General features: G+C 49.8%; 1 protein-coding gene across 2 annotated transcripts; it reads right to left on the bottom strand.

Moving 5' to 3' along the window:
- Positions 1 to 685: 685 nt before the first annotated feature.
- On the bottom strand, positions 686 to 19,884 carry KIF2C (kinesin family member 2C). 2 transcript variants are annotated; one of them, XM_045799719.2, is made up of 21 exons: positions 19,713 to 19,884; positions 18,784 to 18,878; positions 15,899 to 16,000; positions 15,681 to 15,729; positions 13,382 to 13,504; positions 11,460 to 11,582; positions 10,835 to 10,935; positions 10,085 to 10,180; positions 9,584 to 9,638; positions 9,339 to 9,501; positions 7,646 to 7,736; positions 7,329 to 7,392; positions 7,160 to 7,251; positions 6,249 to 6,391; positions 5,056 to 5,260; positions 4,829 to 4,939; positions 3,688 to 3,755; positions 3,270 to 3,375; positions 3,061 to 3,174; positions 1,427 to 1,550; positions 686 to 1,331 (listed from the first exon to the last, which is right to left on the bottom strand). In XM_045799719.2, exons 1-21 carry the CDS (start codon positions 19,774 to 19,776, stop codon positions 1,249 to 1,251), a joined length of 2,172 nt encoding a protein of 723 aa, XP_045655675.1. In that variant the 5' UTR covers positions 19,777 to 19,884; the 3' UTR covers positions 686 to 1,248. The 2 variants fall into 2 exon arrangements, with proteins under 2 accessions (XP_045655675.1, XP_045655676.1); XM_045799720.2 differs by lacking the exon at positions 11,460 to 11,582.
- Between the last annotated feature and the right edge of the window lie 1,311 nt (positions 19,885 to 21,195).

Genomic DNA, 21,195 nt, shown 5'->3' with positions numbered 1-21,195 from the left:
TTGGGTTAGTGAATGGCACCCTCAACTCACAATGAGGTAGAGAATGCGCCCGTTTTACAAATGAAGTAATCGAGGCTGAGAGAGCCAGAGCCTGGTCTGTTCGACCCAACTCTTTAGTGTTTCTGCAGTAGCCCATGTGCCCCATGCTCCCCACCCATCTTCCTGAGGCCTTTCTAGAACACACATTTGGTGGTGTGGCACTTACACTAAAAATATTCTAGTGGCATATTACTATTTAGATAACTCATGTTCCATGACAAGGAATCTGGAATCCTCCAGTTCCCAAACTGTCCATGCTCTATGCTTGGTTTCTCAGTCCACCTAGAAAACTTCAAATTTTTCAAGACCAAACTGGTGTCGCTCATCAGATCCTTTCCCATCTAACAAGCCAAATGCCTTCTTGTCAGTGTTGCCACAGAATCTTTTAATGTGCCTTGAGCAAACCGTAACCGACAGAGCACCATCTCCTTTCTGCTTCTAGCTCCTGGCCCAGGAGAGGACCAGGGGCCTAGGAAGCACTGAACACGGCAGGGGCCGAGGCTTTACCCCATCACTGAAACCGCAGGTGTGGATCTGGCCTCCTTAGGGAGAGTCCGGAATCAGCACTACGGAGAGTGGCAGAAGTGTCCTTAGTCCGAGAAGGTGCAGACCTGTCCCAGGCCCTTCCCACACACCACTCAACAGATTGATTTTTCCCTCTTTCTTTATTGTTAGACACAATGTATAAACACGTAAAACAGAAAACAGCAGGGATCCTCTTGGGCCTCAAAACCAGCAAGGAAGGAAGAGATCCCAGAGACTTTTTTTAAAGTACAAGACATACTGCCTGAACCAAGGGCATGGAAGGCAGGCCAGAGCCAGCAGAGAGCTGGACTAAAGGCTCCTTCCCTCTCCTCAGAGCCAGGATAACCCCACGGAGCCCCCCACCCGTAGCCGGTCCACACAGGCTGAAGGCCACCAAAGGGAAAACTCTACACCAGAGTCTTCCCCACCTAGAGAGAAGGGCAACACCCTTCCCATCCTCTTTCTTCCCATTTTTGCTCCCTTGAGGGGTATGACTAAGGAAAAGGAAGGTAGTGTCCCATGTCACTCTGACCCCCTCCCCAGCTGCCCCCATACTTGGCATTTACCAAAACCTGTCCCAGCTCAGACCCTGGCCAGACCTGCCAGGTGTCCAAAGTTTGCTGGGGAGGGATGGAGAGTGGAAGAGGCTGGGTGTGAAACCAAACGATCTTTTATTTGCAGTCGTCACTGGGGCCGTTTCTTGTTGCTTATTTGTTTGCTGGCCTGCTCTTCCAGCTGCATGGCCAGGCGCAAGGCCTTGATGACATCTGGAAGGAAGGGGTGGTGGTGGACTGTGGGTCAGCGGGGGTCTCAGAGGCCCCTTTCCCTCAAGGCAGAGGCCCCATGCTCCAGCCACACCTACCTCGCAGGGCTGAGAAGTGCTTGGCTTGCTGGACCAGGGCAGACTCTGCCTTGTTCACGAAGGTCTCCAGGTCGTAGTCTGGCTGCTCAGTCATCTCGGAGAGTTCAAGCCAACCTGGCCCTTGCTGTGGTGACACGGGGGAACCTCATCAGTACAAAAATGACCAAACCAACTTAGCGAATCCTTCCTGCGCCCCTACCATCTGCAACGCAGACGACATGCGCGAGATGCCCGTTCCTTCAGCCACAGCCTGCACTCCGCCTCCTGACCTCCTCCCGCAGAAATCAGCTTGAATCATCCTCTTTCCTGCTTCGAACTTGTCCCTTTTCCGCAGGTCAAATGAATGTCACAATCTGTCTTGATATCACGCCAGAAATGGGAGCAGCACCTTTATTCTTTCACCCTTCTTGTCCCCGGATCCTACCAGTTTGGCCCCTTAAATGGTACCTGAGTCTCATGTCCTCACTCCAATCCCATGGTGGCCATGGCCACACTCCGTCTAGGGACCCACACCTCTCTTGAACTCTTAACAATCTCCTAACTGCTCTTAACTCCAAAGTGCCTCTACTCATGCTCTCCCATGTTCCCAAACCAGGCTCCACGCTGCACCTAAAGCTCTGGGAAGACCGTGTCACCTGATCCCACCACACTCACTTTCCTCCCCTCAAAGGCATCCCTCATGACCAAGCCCAGGCCGTGGAGTGAACCAGACGTCCTCTAGCATCAGGTCCCCGCTGACCTGGCCACAGCCTTAATCTCCACCATCTGCTCGCTCCTTTTGCTTTGACCAGAGTGAACCTCTCATTCTTCCCGAAAGTACCATGGCCTTTCATACATTTGTACTGCTGAGCACTCCAGGGATGGAGGACAGGCTTAAGTGCTTACTCTTCATGGCCCCTCCTCAGTTCCAAGCGGCCCAAGCTCCTTTCTGTGCCGCACCCTGAGCGCCCACTGGCAGAGAGCTCTCTCGGGCCGCCCCTCCCACTGCTCTCCCGCAGCAGGAGTCACGGCAGCACCAGCACCACACCTGCCCCACGCTGCCTGCATGCTGGCCGCTGCTGGAAAAGCGTCTCACTTAACCCTCAGACGCAAGCCCCCTGCCTTGCCCGTTTTAGAGATAAAGAAAAGGGGGCCTAGTGATGATAAATGACTTTCATAAGGAAATCAGCTTATAAGTAGAAGAGCCAGGACTGATGCAGTTTTATTTCAGGGCGTACTAGCCATACCTCCCGTTGTTGGTCTTTGGTTTCAGCACAGCAGTTGACATATAGAAAGTACTCACCAAACACTCGCTGAATAAACGAGCCAAGGTCTCTGCATATAAATCACCCTCCAAAGCCTCAGTCAGGAGCACAGAGGAAAGCCACTAGCTCTGGCTAGGAGGATGGAGGGGAAAGGCTATGCACACAGGGCCAGGCTGGAGAAGGGGGTATGTTAATGAGTTGTTCTAGAACAGCTAGATGAATAGGTGGAGAATGAAGGAATGCTAGATAGAGGCCTGCCTCTTGCCATCCCTATCTGAAGACCTGTGGGAGCAAAGCCCAGGTCACGTTCAAAGAATAGTGCTGAGCAATGCTGAGGGCCTCTGCTGGGATGGATAGCCAATCCCTCCCTAGCCAGAGCCAGCTCCTCACCTGTATAATCTCCTTGAGCTCCTCCATGGCTCTTTCCTCCAACTCCCTGATCTGAGACATGGCTTCATTAAAGCTGGACATCTGGGAAGATAGTTCCTCCTCTTCCTTGGAGAACTGAAGGGGCCAAAAGGAGAGGTACAACAGTATGGCCTAGTTCCGGTCTCAGGAGGCCACATTTCCGTTCTGCCTGGCCCCACCTTACACCTTACATTGCCTGTGATCAGGGACCCATGAGAGCTGGCTTCCATCTCTTCCGTTTCCATTTGAGTTGGCTGCTCCCCACTGGACCCGCTGTGGGGGCTCAGCTCCTTGACCCTGAGGAAACAAGAAGGTCTCAGAGCCCACAGGAGCCTCCCTGGCACTCACAAGACTGCAGCACCACTCAGACCATGAGGCTCAAAGGGAGAAGCAGCTTTGACTTTGGCCTGGAGGACCCAGGCTGGCTTCCAACCAAGGCCTGAAGGGGACCGGGATAGACCATCTAGCATCATGTCTGAACTCCCAAGTCTCAGATTCACTGAGTCACAGAAGAATATACAGTAGGTACTGAGACTCTAGAGTGTCCTCCCTCTTCCTTTCCTCCCTCCTGCACCCTCTCCCCCTCCCACTGGCTGTGGGTACCAGTACCTGTCTGCATATCTTAGTGTGTTTAAAGTATATTCACAGGAGCTTATGCCTGGAGAGATCATGGCAATCTGCAAAAGGGGGAAACAGGCAGTTAAGGGTCGAGGATCACAGGGCAAGGGCACCAGACTGCCTGCTGCTGGAGACCGCCAGGAACTGTCTGAGCTGCTGACAGCCACACAATACTGGAGCAGGGAGCTAATTAAGCACCCACTCCGTGCCAGGCAACTTACGCCAGGGGCACTGAAAATTAAGGCATCTTGTAAATTGGTTCCCTGCCTTTAAAGGTATATCTGGTTACCCCCCCTGTTGCTTTATCACTTTATTGACCCGCTCACCAAGGTCACATCTTAAGGAGTGGTGGCTCCTGCTAGAACCTTCTATTCACCCAGGCTCAGGCATGATGGTTTAGAGCTTAGTCAGAAATTCCCACCTTCCCTAGTAGGCCAGGAAGAGGAGATTCCTTGGAGGGAAGGAGGGCAGATCCTAGCTAGCAGGGCTTATAGACACAATAAGGAAGGGGACAGACATCATTTAAGGCCGTAGCCCTTTCCTATCGGCAAAGCTGGGAGCCAACGAACCTGAGGGAGGCCACAGAGGAGATGAGAAGCCTCCTCTCCTGCTTTCCCATAGCCCTCCTTCTGCGTTCTGGGGCCCCATTTCACCAGGTAAGGGAGCACTGACCATCCCCAAACCAAGAGCTCCCCAGACACACAGTCAAGGGAGCAAATCCTTTCCTTCTCTCTTGAATAGGCAGAGGAACTTGGTACTAAAAGGCCGTGGGCGGGGGTGGGGGTGAGGCGGCTGGGTGGTACAGTCAGTTAAGAGTCGACTCTTGATTTGGGCTCAGGTCATGATCTCAGGGTCCTGGGATTGGGCCCCACGTTGGGCTTCGCACTTGGCAAGGAGTCTGCTCGAGGATTCTCTCTCTCCCTCTCCCCGTGACCCTCTCCCTGCTCATGCACATACGCTCTATCTCTCAAATAAATAAATAAATCCGTAAAATAAATAAGTGAATAAATAAAAGGCAGCGGGGGATGCCCAGTGCAGATCAAGCCTGGAAACCCAGGTGGCCAGGAGCACCAAGCCTGCCGAGACAGCACTCAGTGTCTTCCTACACCACCTCCAAAGTGACCCTACTCACCATGCAGGTCCTTGAGTTCTCCCCGATAAAGGAGTCCCTCAGCACCTGTGTCAGCTTGCTCTCTCGAAACGGGGTGTGAGCCTTGTTCTGCCCCAGGGCCCTGATGCACTCCTGTGGGGCGGTGGCAGGAGCCACTGAGGTTCCATCCTTCCTTTTAAGCCAGGCACCCCCTCCCTCCCTCCACCAGAAGCCCTCCAGGCCAACCACCTCTGTGTAGGCCCTGCTACCTTCAGAGCCAGGAGGCTCTTGTTGATTTCGGCACCCTCCATGCGGGTCTGCCGATCAGCACTGGAAGTGTCGGCGCCTCTCTCATTCCCTGCCAGATCCACCAAAGAGAACTTGCCATGCACTCTCCCTTTGGCTCGAAGAAGAATCTGGAAGCAGGCATGGGAGCGGGAAGAGTTGGAGTTGGCAAATGTCTGCCCAGAGGTCCTGTGTCAAAGGAGAGCAAAGAAAGGCTATGAGCCTCTGAGGTTACCAGCCGCTGTGGGTCCCCAGAGTTCAAGTCACCCCACTCCACAGCACTAAGTCCTCTGGTACAAGGTGCACAGGTCAGGACTCTGAGCAGTCCTGCGTCGTTTTGTCCTGGACTTCTGTTTTGTCATCCATGGGCAGCAGCTGTCCCTCCAGCTCCGGACCTAGCAAGTTTTCCTGGCAGTGAAAGTACTACATGCTGTGCTAGGGCCTTGGCCAGACCTGAGGGCCCAACAGCACATGGGGAAGGAGGAGTGGCCTGTGTTGCAGGGACATGGGGAGGATGAGGGGCTGTCATGAACTACTTGTCAAAGCTTGAGGGCCCTGAGGAGGGCAGCCCACTCCCTGGACCCCCATAAGCCACCCACCACCCCACTGCACCATGCCTGGTGGCAGAGCACTTCCCTAATTCTGTGGAGGAGCTATGACCCCATCACTGCCAGCCTAGAACAGACCCAGAGCTCCTGTCTCCTACCACAGAGGGAGAGAAGAACAAGCAAAACCCTAGAGAAGTCAGGAAGCATGCTTTGGGGTAAGAGCCTGGAAATAAAGTCTGCCTTGTGGGGGCGCCTGAGTGGCTCAGTGGCTAAGCGTCTGCCTTTAGCTCAGGTCATGATCCCGGGGTCCTAGGACTGAGCCCTACATCGGGGAGCCTGCTTCTCCCTCTCCCTCTGGCGCTCCCCCTGCTTGTGCTCTCTGTCAAATAAATAAATAAAACCTTAAAAAAAAAAAGTCTGCTTTGGTAGATTTAAGACACTATGACTCGTTCCTGATGAGCCTGTGGCCCTGGGTCATCTGCCCTGTTGAGAGTCCTTAAGGCAGGGGCCCTCACAGCCCTCACCAAGCTGCAGAGAGCGGCACTGTGTGGAAGCGGCAATGGGCTCAGAGCGAGGGTCTGTCACCTGAACCAGGCATTCGGTGCCCCCCGCCTCCCCAGAACTCTGACCTGCAGGCACTGCCTATGTCGATCATCTTGACGACGTCGTCGGCACAGCTAACCAGGCGCTCCTGCAGCCCCACCACCTGCACCTGCTGCTTGCCATCCTCCAGCACGCGCAGCTTGGCTTTCTTGTTGAGCAGGTCGAACAGCTGTGCCAGGCAGGGGAACAAGGCCAAGGCCATCAGGTGCCAGCAGCCCACCCGACACCCCAACTTTCAGGGCCTGTCCCTGCTCAGATAAGTGCTGGCAGCAGGGACGGCAGAGAGAAGCTAAGCTGGGTGGAGGGCAGTACCCTTGAAAGCTGAGTCGGGCTGCCTCAGTTTACTATGACTCCGCTACTTTGCCAGCTGTGGGAGCCTGGCCCCATCCGCACCTAACGGCTCCAGGCTTATTCCTCAGCTGCAGAATGATGACGGTGCTACTTCCTCATAGGTTATTATAGTGATCGAAGGAGCTGAGACATGTGCTTAGCACATGATCCCTTATCAATAATCCACATTAGCTATTATTATTCTCATTGAGCTCCTGCTCTGGGGAAGGCAACTCTGCAAAAGCACGAGTATAGAGATAGAGTACAGAATATAAGGGCTGGAGGAGACAGTGAAAGAGATGAACAGAGAATGAACGTACGCGATCAGGGGAAGAGTAGAAAGGTGGGTCAAGGGAGGACAGGACACACACAAGGCAAAGCTCCCACGTGAGAGGGAGCCCTGAGGAGTGTTCCCGCCCTACTTGCTGAACTTGGGCCCCATCTCACCATTAGATGAAACTTCCGACACGTGTCAGGGCAGAGCAGCCCATCAAAGGCTTGATGGCCCACAGGTTGTTTGGTTTCTACAATTTCTAGCCAACCTCCAGGATTTAGAAAGTTCAGGGGCCCCAACAGTATAAATAGGGGCTCCTTGCCGGCTAGCTACCTTCCCATTATAGATCTCGAAGAATGTCACATAGACTTCCAGGCCCAGGTTCCGGTAGCGGGGCTGATTCTTCAGGAGGAAGACGTCTCGGGCTATGGGAGAGAGCCTGGATTAAGCAAGCAACCCAGCTTTCTGTGCCCACCCCCAGTGCGGCAGAACACATACTTACAGGCCATGGCATAGATCCCTTTGGATGCATTCTGGGCTTTCCCGGAGAGGTCTCCGCCCATGGTCTGCAAAGGGAAGGGGTGGAAGACTGTTAAAGGGCCCTGGGCCTAGGCCAGAGCGCTATTGGCTCCATCACCCCAGCGGGCCATGGCACCAAAGCTGAGATGCTGCACCAGCCCAGGCATCTGGCACAAGAGCATCTGGTGATAGGGCGTCTGGACCAACAGCACTTTCTGCAAGAAGCTTACCTGCTTCCTTCTCAGGGGCCCAGTGTGGCACCATGGGCAGGTCTGCTCCCTGGCAGGCCTGAATACTCACATGTGTCTTGCCACTTCCCGTCTGGCCATATGCAAAACAGGTTGCTTTTCCCCCTTCAAAGATGGTCTGGACCAGTGGCCTTGCTGTGAACCTAAGAGAAAGGATAGGAAAGAGTATATATTTCTCCTATTGCTCTTCCACTGCAGAACTCCTGGGGTCTTCAATTCCTCCTTCCAAGCACTCACACACCTCTCCTGCAAAGTGGTCCCACTTATAAATCTGAAGTTCTCCCAGCCAACTGGGGAGGGCTGGACTGACCTGCCAAGATTAGGCTGGCGGCCTTCACTCTGAGCCACCAGCCCTCCTTCTGACCCTGGAGACCCAAGGTGAAACCGTGAGCTTAGTAGCTGACTGCCAGCATAAGAAACACTACAAAGATCAGAGGAAACCCTCTAAAGCAGGAGCTTAAAATATTTTAGGCATTGTGGGCCAATTAGGTCTCTGTCACTTTTTTTTAAGATTTTATTTTTAAGTAATCTCTCCACCCAGTGGGGGGCTGAACTCACAACCCTGAGATCGAGTTGCATGCTCTACTGACTGAGCCAGCCAGGCACCCTGCTGTCACATTTTTTCCAAAAAATGTTCCTTTAAAAGCACAGAACACTCATTCTTAGTTTGAGAGCCCTTTTTTATAAAAAGGGATTGTGAGCCAAATTTGGTCCATGGGCTGTAGTTTGTCATCCTCTGGTCTGGATCAGTCCTGATAATAGAACTTTCTGTGATGGAGTGCCCGGGTGGCTCAGTCGGTTTAGCATCGGACTCTTGGTTTCAGCTCAGATCATGATCTCAGGGTCAGGAGATCGAGCCCTACATTGGGCTCTGTGCTCAGCATGGAGTCTGCTTGAAAGATTCTCTCCCTTTGCCCGTGTGTGCTCTTTCTCTCTCTCCTTAAAATAAATACATAAATCTTTAAAAAAAAAAAAAAAGCACTTTCTGTGATGATAGGAATGGTCTCTACAATAGCAGCGGCCACATGTGGCTACTAAGCACTTAAAGTGAGGCTAATTTGACTAAAGAATTGAATTCTGGGACACCTGGCTGGCTCAGCTGGTAGAGCATGAGACTCTTGATCTCAGGGTCATGGGTTTAAGCCAAAAAAAAAAATAACACTGAATTCTTAATTTTATTTTTTATTTAAATAGCTACATGATGGAGTGCCTGGCGGGCTCAGTCAATGGAGCATGTGATTCTTGATCTCGGGGTTGTGAGGTCAAGCCCCACCTTGGGTGTAGAGATTACTTAAAAATAAAAATCTAAACAAACAAAAACTAAAAACCACATGAGGCTAGTAGGTGCTGTATTAATTAGACAAAGCAGTCCTAGTGTTTGCAGAGTCTGCTAAGCTCAGTGGGTAACATGATGGCTGCATACGACACTGGAAGAACCCCTACAGCCTGCCCAGCCCAGCCTCCGCAGAGTGCAACGGGTAATACCTCACTTATGAGTGATTCAAGGATGGGGTGCTGAAGATGCAAAATGGGATGTGAAAAGCCCAAGCTGGGCCTTCCTGGTGCCCGGGAGTCGCAGTCGGAGTCAGAGGCAGAGGCAGAGCCAGCCCTGTGATGGCTGATCCAAAGAAAATATGAGGCCGGGAAGGGCCTCGGAGTTCAGTGTGGCTGTGAGTAGTGTACCGCAATGTCCCGCGTGGAAAAGAGGAAGGCTGGGGAAGGGGAAAAAGAGGCAAGAGACTAACCTGTAGACAACTTCATTTGAAACTGTCTCATCAAATGCAAAGTCGAAGCAGAAGGCTTGGTTCTCCAGATACTTTGTTAAGTCCACTTTTAACTTGGGTTCGTGGACCAAGAGAAGACACTTGCTGGGAACGGAAATCACATCAATTTCTTTCTTGGCCAGTTCTGCAGAAGGAGAGTATTTCAGAGGATGATTCCTGGACACGGAGGATGGCAGTCCAGAGCCTTCTGACTGATCAGGGCTTACCTTGTTTATTTAGCGGGCGCTTCCTCACACAGACACATATCCTGTGCTCTTCGATCTTCAAGAGGGTCAGAGAAGACAACCAACCAGTGAGAGGTCAGAGCAATATTGAAAGAACCCCTCCTCTTCCAGTCCCATGTCTGGCCCACTCAGGGGCCAAGACCTGACACGAGGACCCTGCCGCCGCCGTTAGTTACTCTAGAGCACAGCAGGCAGCTCCGAATTTCCTCCCCAGTTTTCTCACTCTGCTGCCGACAGGTTTCAATGCTACTTTCAAGATTATTAGCAAGGATCTAGCCAACCTATGCAAGCGAGAAGGTGGGGGTTTTGGAGATCAGACTCTCCCATCCAGCCTTACGAGCTCCAGCCCACCAAAGGGTATTGACAATACCTCAAGGGTGAGTGGAGTTTCCCGCAGGCTCTCACTCTCCTAAAGGGGAAATCTGTCTCTCAGTTGTACACTTACTCAGGAGGGACACATAGAAGCCCTTTGGGTTTACTTACAGGATCAGTCACAGTAAGCGGATGACATTCCAAAGTAGTCCGAAATTCTTTAATCATCCGGGCAAATTCCCAGTTTGGAAAGCTGTTGTCGTACTCCTGTTTGGACAAGGGCGAAAAAGGACGGACTGCTGACATGCGGAAATGTAAATGCTCTCAGAGCTCAGTGCTAAGCAGCAGCGCCGACAGGTCTTTATATGCACACAGCCCTTCAGTGGACAAAGACCCCCCCCCAGTCTTACTTCCTCCCACCCTGACTTGAGGCTGAGAACTCAGGAACAAAGCCCTGAGAACAGAAATTGGCATGGGGGTGCCTAGGCATGCACCAAACCGCTCTAGGAACTAGGGCCAGAGCCACTGTCCCCTTTTTAGTAGACCAGCATGTTGAGATTCCCGAGAGCAATGAACCCAATTGAGGGGAAGTGCTCCAAACGGGAACTTCATCGCAGCACTGCCCCCACCCCCATACACACAACTGGGGGTGGGGGCAGGGAAGCAGGCAGCACGGCCCAGCAGCCCCATTGCCACCGCACTGTGACGGGTGTGCCTATTGATCAGGATGAAATATTCCTCACCCGAAGGCTTCAAAAAAATATCTGACTTACTTGTTCTCTGAATCCTGATGAGAAACCAGTTAAATTTCCTAGATACCAGAACTGGGGCCTCAGAAATGCTGGGGCCCAACTGTATCTCTTTGCTGGTGAGGGCGCAGTTAAGGACATCTGTCCAAAACCCTTGACCTCAGAAAAGTACCTGTGCTCGCTTTATTCTCATTTCGGAGTTCTGGGCCCTCTTCTCTTCTCGCTTGCTCTTCATTTTTTCCATTTCCTTCACAATACATGATTTCCTCCGAACTGTGGGGGAGATGGTGGGGAAGAAGCCCACTATTACCTGTCTAGGCCAGCCAGCCTCCTCTTCAGCTCCTGTACTGAGTCCTGGGCTTTTCCCAGGACTAGGCCTTCCCTAGACCCTTGCTCTTAAATGACCGTATTGCAAGGAGAGGCGGCAGCAGGTGTGACTGTTGGGAGGGCCAAGCCCGCGAAGTAAAGACTTACCCAAGCACTCTAGGCCTAACCCAAGCTCTCTCTGCGCCTCTGTGGCATTTTCTCAACAATCAAAAGAGGGGATACCATCCCTGATTGATCTTGATGGTCATTCTGGGTTATTCTTTAGGTGTTGGCCAAGACTTAAGCTGTGACAACATCTCAACCACATCAGAGGGCCCCTGTCAGCTAGTGGACACAGGGTCACAGTAAAACATGCCTCTGTGTGACAAACATGGTTTGAACTCAGGTGCCAAAGCAGGCTGGGTTTGGGACATGATGGAACAACCTGTCCTGCACCAGGAGCAGGACAGCAGACAGCTCAGAGTATCTACCTGAGTTCACAGGGTTTGCAGAAGAGCTGCCTCGGATGGAATGGACTTGCTCTTCCACCTCCTCGCTGACCATCGTCAATGGTATTTCAGCCACTGCCGGGCAGGAGGACCTAGGGGGGCCAGCTGTGGGGGAACAAGAGGCACTGGAGAAACAGGTGGGCACACCAGAGCTGTGCTCCTCTGAGCCCTAGCGGCTCACAGGCCAGGAGGAGTGCAATCGACAGCTGGCTCAGCAAGGGCTCGGGCTCCCACAGTGTGAGCAGGGCTTGGGCTTTTCCCTTCACCTCAGTCCACACCCTGAACCCAGTCAGTCTCTCTGCGGGGGTTGGCTCCTGGGATCAAAAATCCTGGAGGGTGGGATGCCTGACTGGCTCCGTCTTAGACAGTACAACTCTTGATCTAAGGGTTGTAAGTCTGAGCCCAGTGTTGGGTGTAGAGATTATTTAAAAATAAAATCTTTAAGGGGCACCTGGGTGGCTCAGTCGCATGACTGTCCAACCCTTGATTTCGGCTCAGGTCGTGGTATCAGGGTGGTGAGATCGAGCTGTACTTCAGGGGAGTCTGCTTTAGATTCTCTCTCCCTCTCCTTCTGCCCCCCGCCCCACCGCTCCCCCTCTTTCTCTAAAATAAGTAAATAAGTCTTTAAAAAATAAATAAATCTTTAAGTTAAAAAAATATATATGTATACATATATATGTCTTAAAGGGTATGTAAATAGCTCGGGACTTCACCATGAAGGAAAAGCCTCTAAAGGCCTGAAGACTTTAGGCTTGACCTAAGCATGGGTTCTCAGGCCAGGGCTTTCTACTTCTCCAGGAAGTAGACTTTCTGACTTCTCCAAAGCCTTGGAGCCTGGATGGCTAACAGGAACAGACTGAAAATCCAGGAATAACAGGAAACTGAGCGAGACACCTGGGTCTCTCAGTGGGTTAAGCATCTGCCTTCGGCTCAGGTCATGATCCCAGGGTCCTGGCATCAAGTCTGGCATCAGGCTCCTTGCTCAGCAGGGAGCCTGCTCCTCCCTCTTCCTGCCTCTCCTCTCTCGGACAAATAAAAAAATAAAATCTTAAAAAACAACAACAACAACAACAACCAAAAACAGGAACCTGAGCAACAACTAAACATAACTGATTCAACCCAGAAAGGTACATGCCATGATAACTCATTACTTTGCATACCTGGTTGTGACCCTTTTGTTTACCCTCATTTTATTAGAGCTGAATTTGATACACGTAAGATGTAATGATTGTATATCTTACAAAATCTGTACCTGCTTTATCTCATAAAAGTTCACAGCTAAAAATATAGTTAGTTTTTTTGTTTGTTTGTTTTAAGATTTTATGTATTTGAGAGAGAGAGTGAGCATGAGCAGGGGAGGGACAGAGGGAAAAGCAAACTCCCCGCTGAACAGAGAGCCCGACATGGGACTCAATCCCAGGACACTGTGGTTATGACCTGAGCCAAAGGCAGATGCCTAACCAACTGGGCCACCCAGATGCCCCTAAAAATATTTTTAAAATTTTATTTATACAAAGTCCAAAAAGGGAAAAAGTTACTTTATGCTATCAGAAGTCAAGATTACAGGTACCCTTAGGGGCTAAGGAACTGGCAGGAAGCTAGAGGGGGACTGTTGGGTTGCTATTAATGCTCTGTTTGATCTGGTGTTAGTTACAGGAGTGTGTTGTTCAGTTTGTGAACTATATACTCAATGATATATCTGCTTTTCTGTGTATATATTATGTTTCAATGAAATTAAAAGAGTAAAATTAAACGATTTCCAAATAAGGGAGCAGTGGGTGGGGGCCGAATAGAACTGAAGCCAGGGAAGTGTAGGATTCTCAGGATATTCCAGAACAGGGACAGGGCAATGTGTGAGGAGCTGCTCCAGAACTGCAAACAGGAAAAACAGATTCATTACTCACTGGGAACTGAAAACTGCTTGCGGGAATTTGTAGATGCTGGTAGCTCTACCTCCATGTCATTCTCCTGAGTGGTAATGCGAACCTCTGAGACAGTAGACATTCGAGTGGAGCGGCTGCGGAGACCTGAAGAACCAAGGGCAGTGGCCCGTCAGGGCAGCGAGAGCAGGAGGGCCAATGGGGACCACTAGGGGGCAATCCTCCAAGATTCTGTATAGGGTGAGACTGGTCCAGACCACCAGGAAAGGAGCCCACCAACTTCCCATTCCTTCCACCCCCAAAAAAGGAAAAATTAGAAGGACCAAATGCTAGTGACCTCAAAACTAATCTGTTTGTTCTGCCCATCTGAGAGCTCTCAAGAGCAAGGACGTCTCCCATAAGAGCACCTGTCTTGAATAAATGGAGGGACCTACAGCCAATCTGAAATCCTTTCTGAAAAGGCAGACCTCTTCTCTGAAAAAAAGCATTATTAAACCTTAACCACAGTAACACCTACCACCGTACAATCTTCCCATATTTCAAAACAACACTGTAAGGTAAATATCAGTATTCCCATCTGATGGAAGGGGGGGCATGAAGGCTCAGAGAAATTAAGCGACTTGTCCATTGTCACTCAATTAGTAAGTGTTGGAGCCAGGATGTGAACTCAAGACTGTCAGATTCCAAACTCTGGGCTTTTCCCACTGCTCCAGGATGCCTTATAAAGCCAGGCCCGGGCCATATCATCAGATCACATCAGCAGGGTCAGCTACACTGACTTTCTGGAATCTTAGAAGAATGCTTAACTGAGAGAAACAACTGAGTTATATCTGACTTCTTGTTACCTTCTACCCATTTATACAGTTTCCCTCTGTAAGATAGAAACAATTCATTACCTATGAAGTAAGTCAGAAACTTGGAAATAGAACACATGGTATAACGCAGGCAAACAACAACTTGTACTGAATTTCTGATCTCCTAAGTCTAGGCTGATCTGATGGCTCTGTATAATCCATGTCTTACATTAAGAGCATAGATTATTATCATTTTCCTATTTCCCAAAAGATTTGTCAGCTCGTTTCATTTCCACTGCTGAATAGCATGCACCCGTATTAGGATTTGTTTTTCATTGGGCTGTGGCAATGTCCTCTGAGGACAGTAAGACCATTCCCATTTCTCTTGCATGTCTTTACGGTACAGCTAGCAAGAAGGCCAGCACCCCACCACTCAGCCCAAGCTTGCAATTGCACCACCTTCCACCTGGGATCCCCCCAACCTGAAGCTCCAGGCAAGCAGTTTCTGGGCCCCTGCGGTAGTTGGACCATAACAGGGCCGTGATCACCCCTGGCTGGGACAGGCCACGAAGGCTGCGAGGGATAGCTGGCTCTGAGTCATAAGCTGGATTTCTTGGGCAGTTTGCACCTACCGCCACCCCACCCCCTAAAGCTACAGACTACTGTAGTCAGAGTTGGTGTAAGTGGACTGCTTCTGCGGAGAAAGCACAAGTGTCTCCTAGACTTCAAGGCAATGCTATTATTTTTCCCACCCCACGCTACCCGCAGATCGCCACAGCACCATCGACTATACTTCTAAACAGCCCAGACCTAGCTTTCCTCTCGGCCTGCTCACCACCTCACTCCGAGGCACACTGTTCCCGTGACGAAAGAAAACAAGCCCACCAGCGGTTGATTATCGCTCTAGAGGCTACGGGAAAGGCTTCTAGGCCAATTGGCAAATTTCCCAAATGCATCAGGTCCTTGGGAGGTTGGCCTAAGGGTTGGATACTTTTTTTTTTCTTAAACGCTTTTTTGAGGTATGATTGAAATACAAAAAGCTGTAGATATTTATTCAACTCGTTGTGTCTGGACATAAAGTAAACACCCATGAAACTATTATTATAATAATCAATGCCATAAAATTACCCGTCGCTTCCTAAGGTTTGTTCCTGCTCCCTTTGTTTTGTATTTCGTTTATTTTTGTTTTGTTGTTAATATAAGATCTACCCTCATAGTAAGATTTTAAGGACACAATACAGTGTTGTTAACCACAGGCCAGATTTTGTACATTAGATCTCCAGAATTTATTTCCCGTAAGAGAAGTTTCTCATGAAACTTTGTACTCTTTGCCTAAAATCTCCCTATTTCTCCCTCCCTGTAGGTTGGATTCTTCCTCACTAAGATGCTTGGAAGACAGTGCAGGACTCAGCCCACATAGAGCCACCTGCTAAAGTGGAGTAATGAGTCTATGCCACAACTTCCTGTACCCCAGGAACGTTATCCCAGGCACAAACGCCGTGACGATAAGCCAAGAGAAATCCATTTACCTTCCTTCGGAGCAGGAATTTTGGAGTTGACTGATCTGCGTTTTTGTTTCTGAAAAACAGAAAAACCATCACAATATATGGTTCCTATCAATGTTCAAGGACCTATCTTAGGTCCACGTGTTATGCTGAAGTCCTAGGCAGTCCCAGAAAATTAGCAAAAGCTAACAAGCCAACCAGATCATCTGGGGCACTGGTTCGGCCACATGACAAGCACCTACCTGGACCGTTACATTCTCCTGCAGGGGCAGATTGTCCTTTGGGTGTAAGGGAAGAAGTTGTAAAAGTTCTGGGTTTATTGCGGCCACATCATCAAAATCAATCTGCAAAGAGCAAATAAAAAGTTTCAGTGGAACAGCATAGCTTCTTCAATCCAATTGTATCTCCACAACCAAGGCTACCCCTAGATTCAGAATTTACCAACTTTAAGTTCCACCAAGTACCAATAACTATAAACAAATAGTCCTTAGTCACGATTTACCATCTAGATGGATATTGGTTCCTGATTGCCAAGCCAATGGTAGATGTCAGTGACGAGAACGAGGTAAAGAGGAGGGCAGACAGGCAAACAGGTAGTCCACAGTAGATCTAGGCCACTTGGCTTCCCTACTGTTCTGCTGGGCTGTGGGGTCCTGCTGGGCACAGTCCCCTGAGCACCTCTTGCTGGCTGACACGGAGGAGCAAACAAGTTCTAACTGTCCCGGAGATAGTAAAAATGGAGGGCCCTTCTGGATCTTATGGGCGGGCACGAGTTCCCGAGAGCTGCGACCTAACCCTAAGTCTTCCTACATTTTCTACTGGGCCCAGAAACTTCTTCCCCAGTCACGGCTTCCTGCTCATGCCTTCCCTACTTCCTGCACATGCCTATAATGAGGTCACAATTCTAGGTTTACATCACCAGAGTCCTGCAACCCTCTAGGAACAACTGAAACTTCATCAGCACAGTTCACAGCAGTTTACAACACAGCACCAACTTGGTTATCAGCAGCTCGAAACGTTTCTGAGCTGAAGCATGCACTCCAGGGTGAAAGCTTTACCTCCTACATATGCAAACTATACTTATTAACTAGCTTATTCAAACAGTAGGCACCACTAAGGCAGTCGTGGGGAAGTATTCAAAGATGAATGAAGACATACTGCCCTTGCCTTCAGTTAGCTCATATTCTAATGGAGAAGTCGTATGCGCAGAGCACTAGAATCGAGGGCAGCCCAGGACAAGGAGAGAATCACCAAATGCAAAAGCTGGCAAGTACTTTGCTAACCACACTTTTGTTCCCATTTCTTGGATAGCTACAGACCCTTACGACACACTTCCCCTGTTTCTGACACTTAAACCACAGAAAACAAACAACATAGGAGACCAATGATCAAACAGTACTTCTGACATTAACTCTCACGCTGATGATTCAGGGTGAACATCCCAGGAGGAAGGAGTAAGAGTGACAGTGTGAGGGCAGCAAGGCACTAGGCATGGTCACAGGGTGGGGGCCGGACCCGTCTGTCCCTGGCCCGGCATACTTTGGAAGAAGAGTGAATAGTACAAAGAAAAAGGCTGACTGGGGTCAGATCCTGAAAAGGCTTTGAATGCCTCAGGAGGATGTTTAGACCTTATTCCAAAGGCAAACCTGAGCTGGAGTGAAGCCCAACAAGAGCTATATTTCTAAACAACAAAACAAGCTAACAAAAATCACAAGGAGCTACTAATAGCTGGTTGAAAGAATTTTAGGAACCTCTTGACTCAAGGGCAGATAGTGTAAAGTATTCAATCCTTTTATTTCTCAAATATACTATCTAAATAACTGCATACCTACCAGGACTATGCTAGGCAAGTCCTTTTCATGTGTTATCTCATTATGCTCCATGAAAGAAGGTCCAGGTCTGTCTTATTCACCTCAGTGTCCCATCTGGCATTTTAGAACCAGTACAAAAGTATCTGTTGAATAAACCCTCACAACAACCTTATGAGGTAGATATTATCATCCTTGCTTTTTGGTGAGGAAACTGAATTTCTAAGAAAGTTGGAAACATGCCTGAGAAAACAAAATAGTGGCAGAGCCAGACTAGATTCCAGGTTTTCATACTTCTAGCCCAGTGAACTTCTTACCACACCACAACGCCTCTAAAGCTTAAATGCCTTAGTCACATCTCTCCTCTTCTCAAAATCTTTCCAAGGTCCCCCAGCACCTACAGAATAAAAGCTTAAACATCTTGGTGCCAGAGATGAAGACCTTCTGGTCCCCTTTGTCAATTGTCCAGCACCCTGAGCCTTCCACTGCCTGGAGCAAGCTTCTTCACTAGTCTCTACGAGGGCCTTCTCACTGTTGCTGCTAAGCCTTTCCGTCCCACCCCCACCAGTCAAGCTCATCCTCAGTGAGTTAGCACCTCTGAGCTGCTCTAGCACTATTCATCTGTGCCGTTTATCACAAGCTGCCTTCTGTTATTTGGTGTTGTTTTTTTTTTTTAAAGATTTTATTTATTTATTTGACAGAGACAGCCAGCGAGAGAGGGAACACAAGCAGGGGGAGTGGGAGAGGAAGAAGCAGGCTCCTAGCGGAGGAGCCTGATGTGGGGCTCGATCCCAGAATGCTGGGATCACGCCCTGAGCCGAAGGCAGACGCTTAACGACTGCGCCACCCAGGCGCCCCTGTTATTTGGTGTTTTAGAGATACTTTTGTCTCCTCAACTGGGTTATCAGTTTTGCTCCCCAAACTGATGTCATAGGTAGTTTGCGCTCAGAAGCTAGGGTACACAAGCAAGGTTTTAGGATTCTGTGCAGTTTGTCCTCTACAAACACACCAGAAACTGTTGATTGTTTCAATTTAGACCAGGCCTGGCTAAATAAAATCCTAACGTATCCAAAGAGGACCATGTTTAAGATTAGGGAGGACAAGGCAGCATCAGAAACAGGGCTCTCACAAGTTCCATTTCCACACAGATCTTTTTGTTTTTTTAAAAATAATCTCTCTGCCCAACATGGGGCTCGAACTCAGGACCCTGATATCAAGAGTTGCATGCTCTACTGGCTGAGACAGCCAGTCGCCCCTTCACATAAATCTTTTAGGGAGCAAGGTGTTAAATGTGGTAGAGGCATTATCATAGAACTTACCTCTTTGCCCTTTGTGGCATCTCCTTCTGTCCATTCCACTGAAACGCAGGATTTCTCCAAGTTCACAGTCCTTACACTGGCACTGTGGATTATGCCTACGGTATGAAAAGTCCAGTTTACCCATCTTTTTCACTTTTAGGAGCCCACAGAGACTCTAATGTGGAGATGACCTGAAGGAAGGGACCGCTGCCTCTTTCTTTCCTTTTAACACTAGAAGACGAATAAACCTCCTGGCACCTTGCCTTTAGACTATCCCGCCCTGAGGTAGGTAGGGAACAGGTCTTAAAACTGAGCTGCAGGGGATAAGGATTAGCCCCCACTCAGAAGAGAGCCTACAGTGAGGTGAAGGTATGTCTGGGCAGAGAAGTCACTCTAGTCCTTAAGTACTGTTCCTCAACACATACTGAGGCTCTTGTGCCCTCGGATGTCTGACCATTCTCCTAATGACAGGGTATTCGACCTGCCAGAGACGGGGTAGCTGCCTAACCAAAAAAGAGGACAGAATTGCACGCTCCTGGAGAGCAAGGATCTTTTCTGCCTGATGAACCCTGAATCCCAGTGCCTGACATCCTGCAAGTGTGCAATATTTAGAGGAGAGTAAAGGGGTCAGGAAGTTGAGGTCCCTACAAAAGCAAGGCAGTTTCAGGGGAGAACTCTGGAGGCGAAGTGAATCTAGCAACCCGAACTTCCTTAGGAGGTCCACTGACTTGGAGGAGCCCCGCCCACTTCCGAGGACAGGGAGGGAACCCACCGCCAGAGGAGGCCCCTGGACCTAGGTAGAAAAGACCAACAGCCATGCAGACACCCAGACCAGGTGGAGGCGGGGGAATCCCCAACAGTGTCTTGGCCCTGCTGTTTGGGGAGGGAGCAGTAATTTCAGCCGTCTCACAGCCCACGGGTCCCCTTGACCTCGCGACCCCGCCCCTCACCATTACTGCGTTGGATCTTGATCGTGAGACCGGGAAACAGGCGGGCCTGAAGCGACGAGTCCATGGGCAGTTGCCGGGAAGAGAAACACGAAATGCAAACACAACCCCACAGCTCCACTAACCCTATCCAGACTTAACGCCGCGCAAACCGCCGCAGTTTAAATCCCGCGCGCCAGCGTCTTTCAAACGTCATCACGCTGCCACCGGCTTCGCTTCCGCCAGTCCGCCGCGCCCTCCACAGCCTATTGGGATATGTAGTCTCGGGTCGGTTTTCCGGCGCCTGGGACCGCCCGCCCGCCTGGCCACACCCCCGCGCGCTGGGCCTTCTGGGAGCCTGGTAAGCTCGCCTTGGAGGATGGGTTGGTTGTTGCTGGCGTTGTACCGCGAGTTCGAGTCCTTCCTGGATTACCCAAACTGAGAAACTCCAATATGGAGTTTGAGACCGAGAGCTGTGGGATCCTTCAGACATGGGTTTAAATCCCGACTTCTTCAGTTACTACCTCACTGACCTTGGGCAGTTTAGAAACTGGACTTGTGCGGTTTCTTTTGCACAATGAGGAGCCTGCTTTCTCCCTCACCGAGTTATTGTGAAATTTAAATGAGGAACTATGTTTAAAGTGCCTGGGAGACACATTACCTGGACATTTATTGTCTACCACGTACTAGGCATGATGCTGGGTGCTAAAGATAGTGAACAAGACATAGTTCTTGCCCTCCTTGACCTAACATTTCTGATGTGAACAGGGAACGGAAAGATGTAACAAGTAAATTACAAATTGTGGTAAGTGCTCTGTGGGAAACTGAGATCTGAGATAGAAAATAATGGAGAACCTGCTTAAGATAAAGTGGCCAGGGAAGACATCTTTGAAGTGATATCTAACCTGAGTCTAGAGAACAAGAAGGAACAAACTATGACAAAATGGAGGACAAGAAGGTGGAGAGCATCCCAGACTAAGATTTGAGGATGGCGTGTGCAAAGGCCCCGAGGCAGGAAAGAACTTGATCTTGTTTGAAGAACTGAAAGAAGCCATTGTGGCTGGAAAGCAAGAGGAGAGGCATGAGAACATGTAACCCACAGTAATAATTTTGGCTTTTATTCCAATGAGAAGTCATTGAAGAATTTTAAGCAGATGAGTGACAAGATCTGAGTTACATTTGATTTTATGTCTATCAGACTTGCCGATGTGTGGACAACTGATTTGAAGAGGGAAGACTGGAAATGAGGTCATTTAGTAGGGAAGAGATTATGCTGGCGAGGCGCCTGGGTGGCTCAGCCCTTAAGCGTCTGCCTTCAGCTCAGGTCATGATCCCAGGGTCCTGGGAATCCAGCCCCGCATCAGGCTCCCTGCTCGGCGGGAAGCCTGCTTCTCCCTCTCACACTCCCCTTGCTTGTGTTCCCTCTCTTGCTGTCCCTCTCTGTCAAATAAATAAATAAATCTTAAAACAAACAAACAAACAAACAAAAAAAGATGCTGGCTTAGCC

This window comes from Ursus americanus, chromosome 12 (assembly GCF_024610735.1).
Source record: "Ursus americanus isolate L20-20 chromosome 12, mUrsAme1.1.p, whole genome shotgun sequence".
NCBI classification, from domain to species: Eukaryota; Metazoa; Chordata; class Mammalia; order Carnivora; family Ursidae; genus Ursus; species Ursus americanus.
The sequence above is the reverse complement of the archived record's forward strand: the minus strand, read 5'-3'. Positions and strand labels throughout refer to the sequence as shown.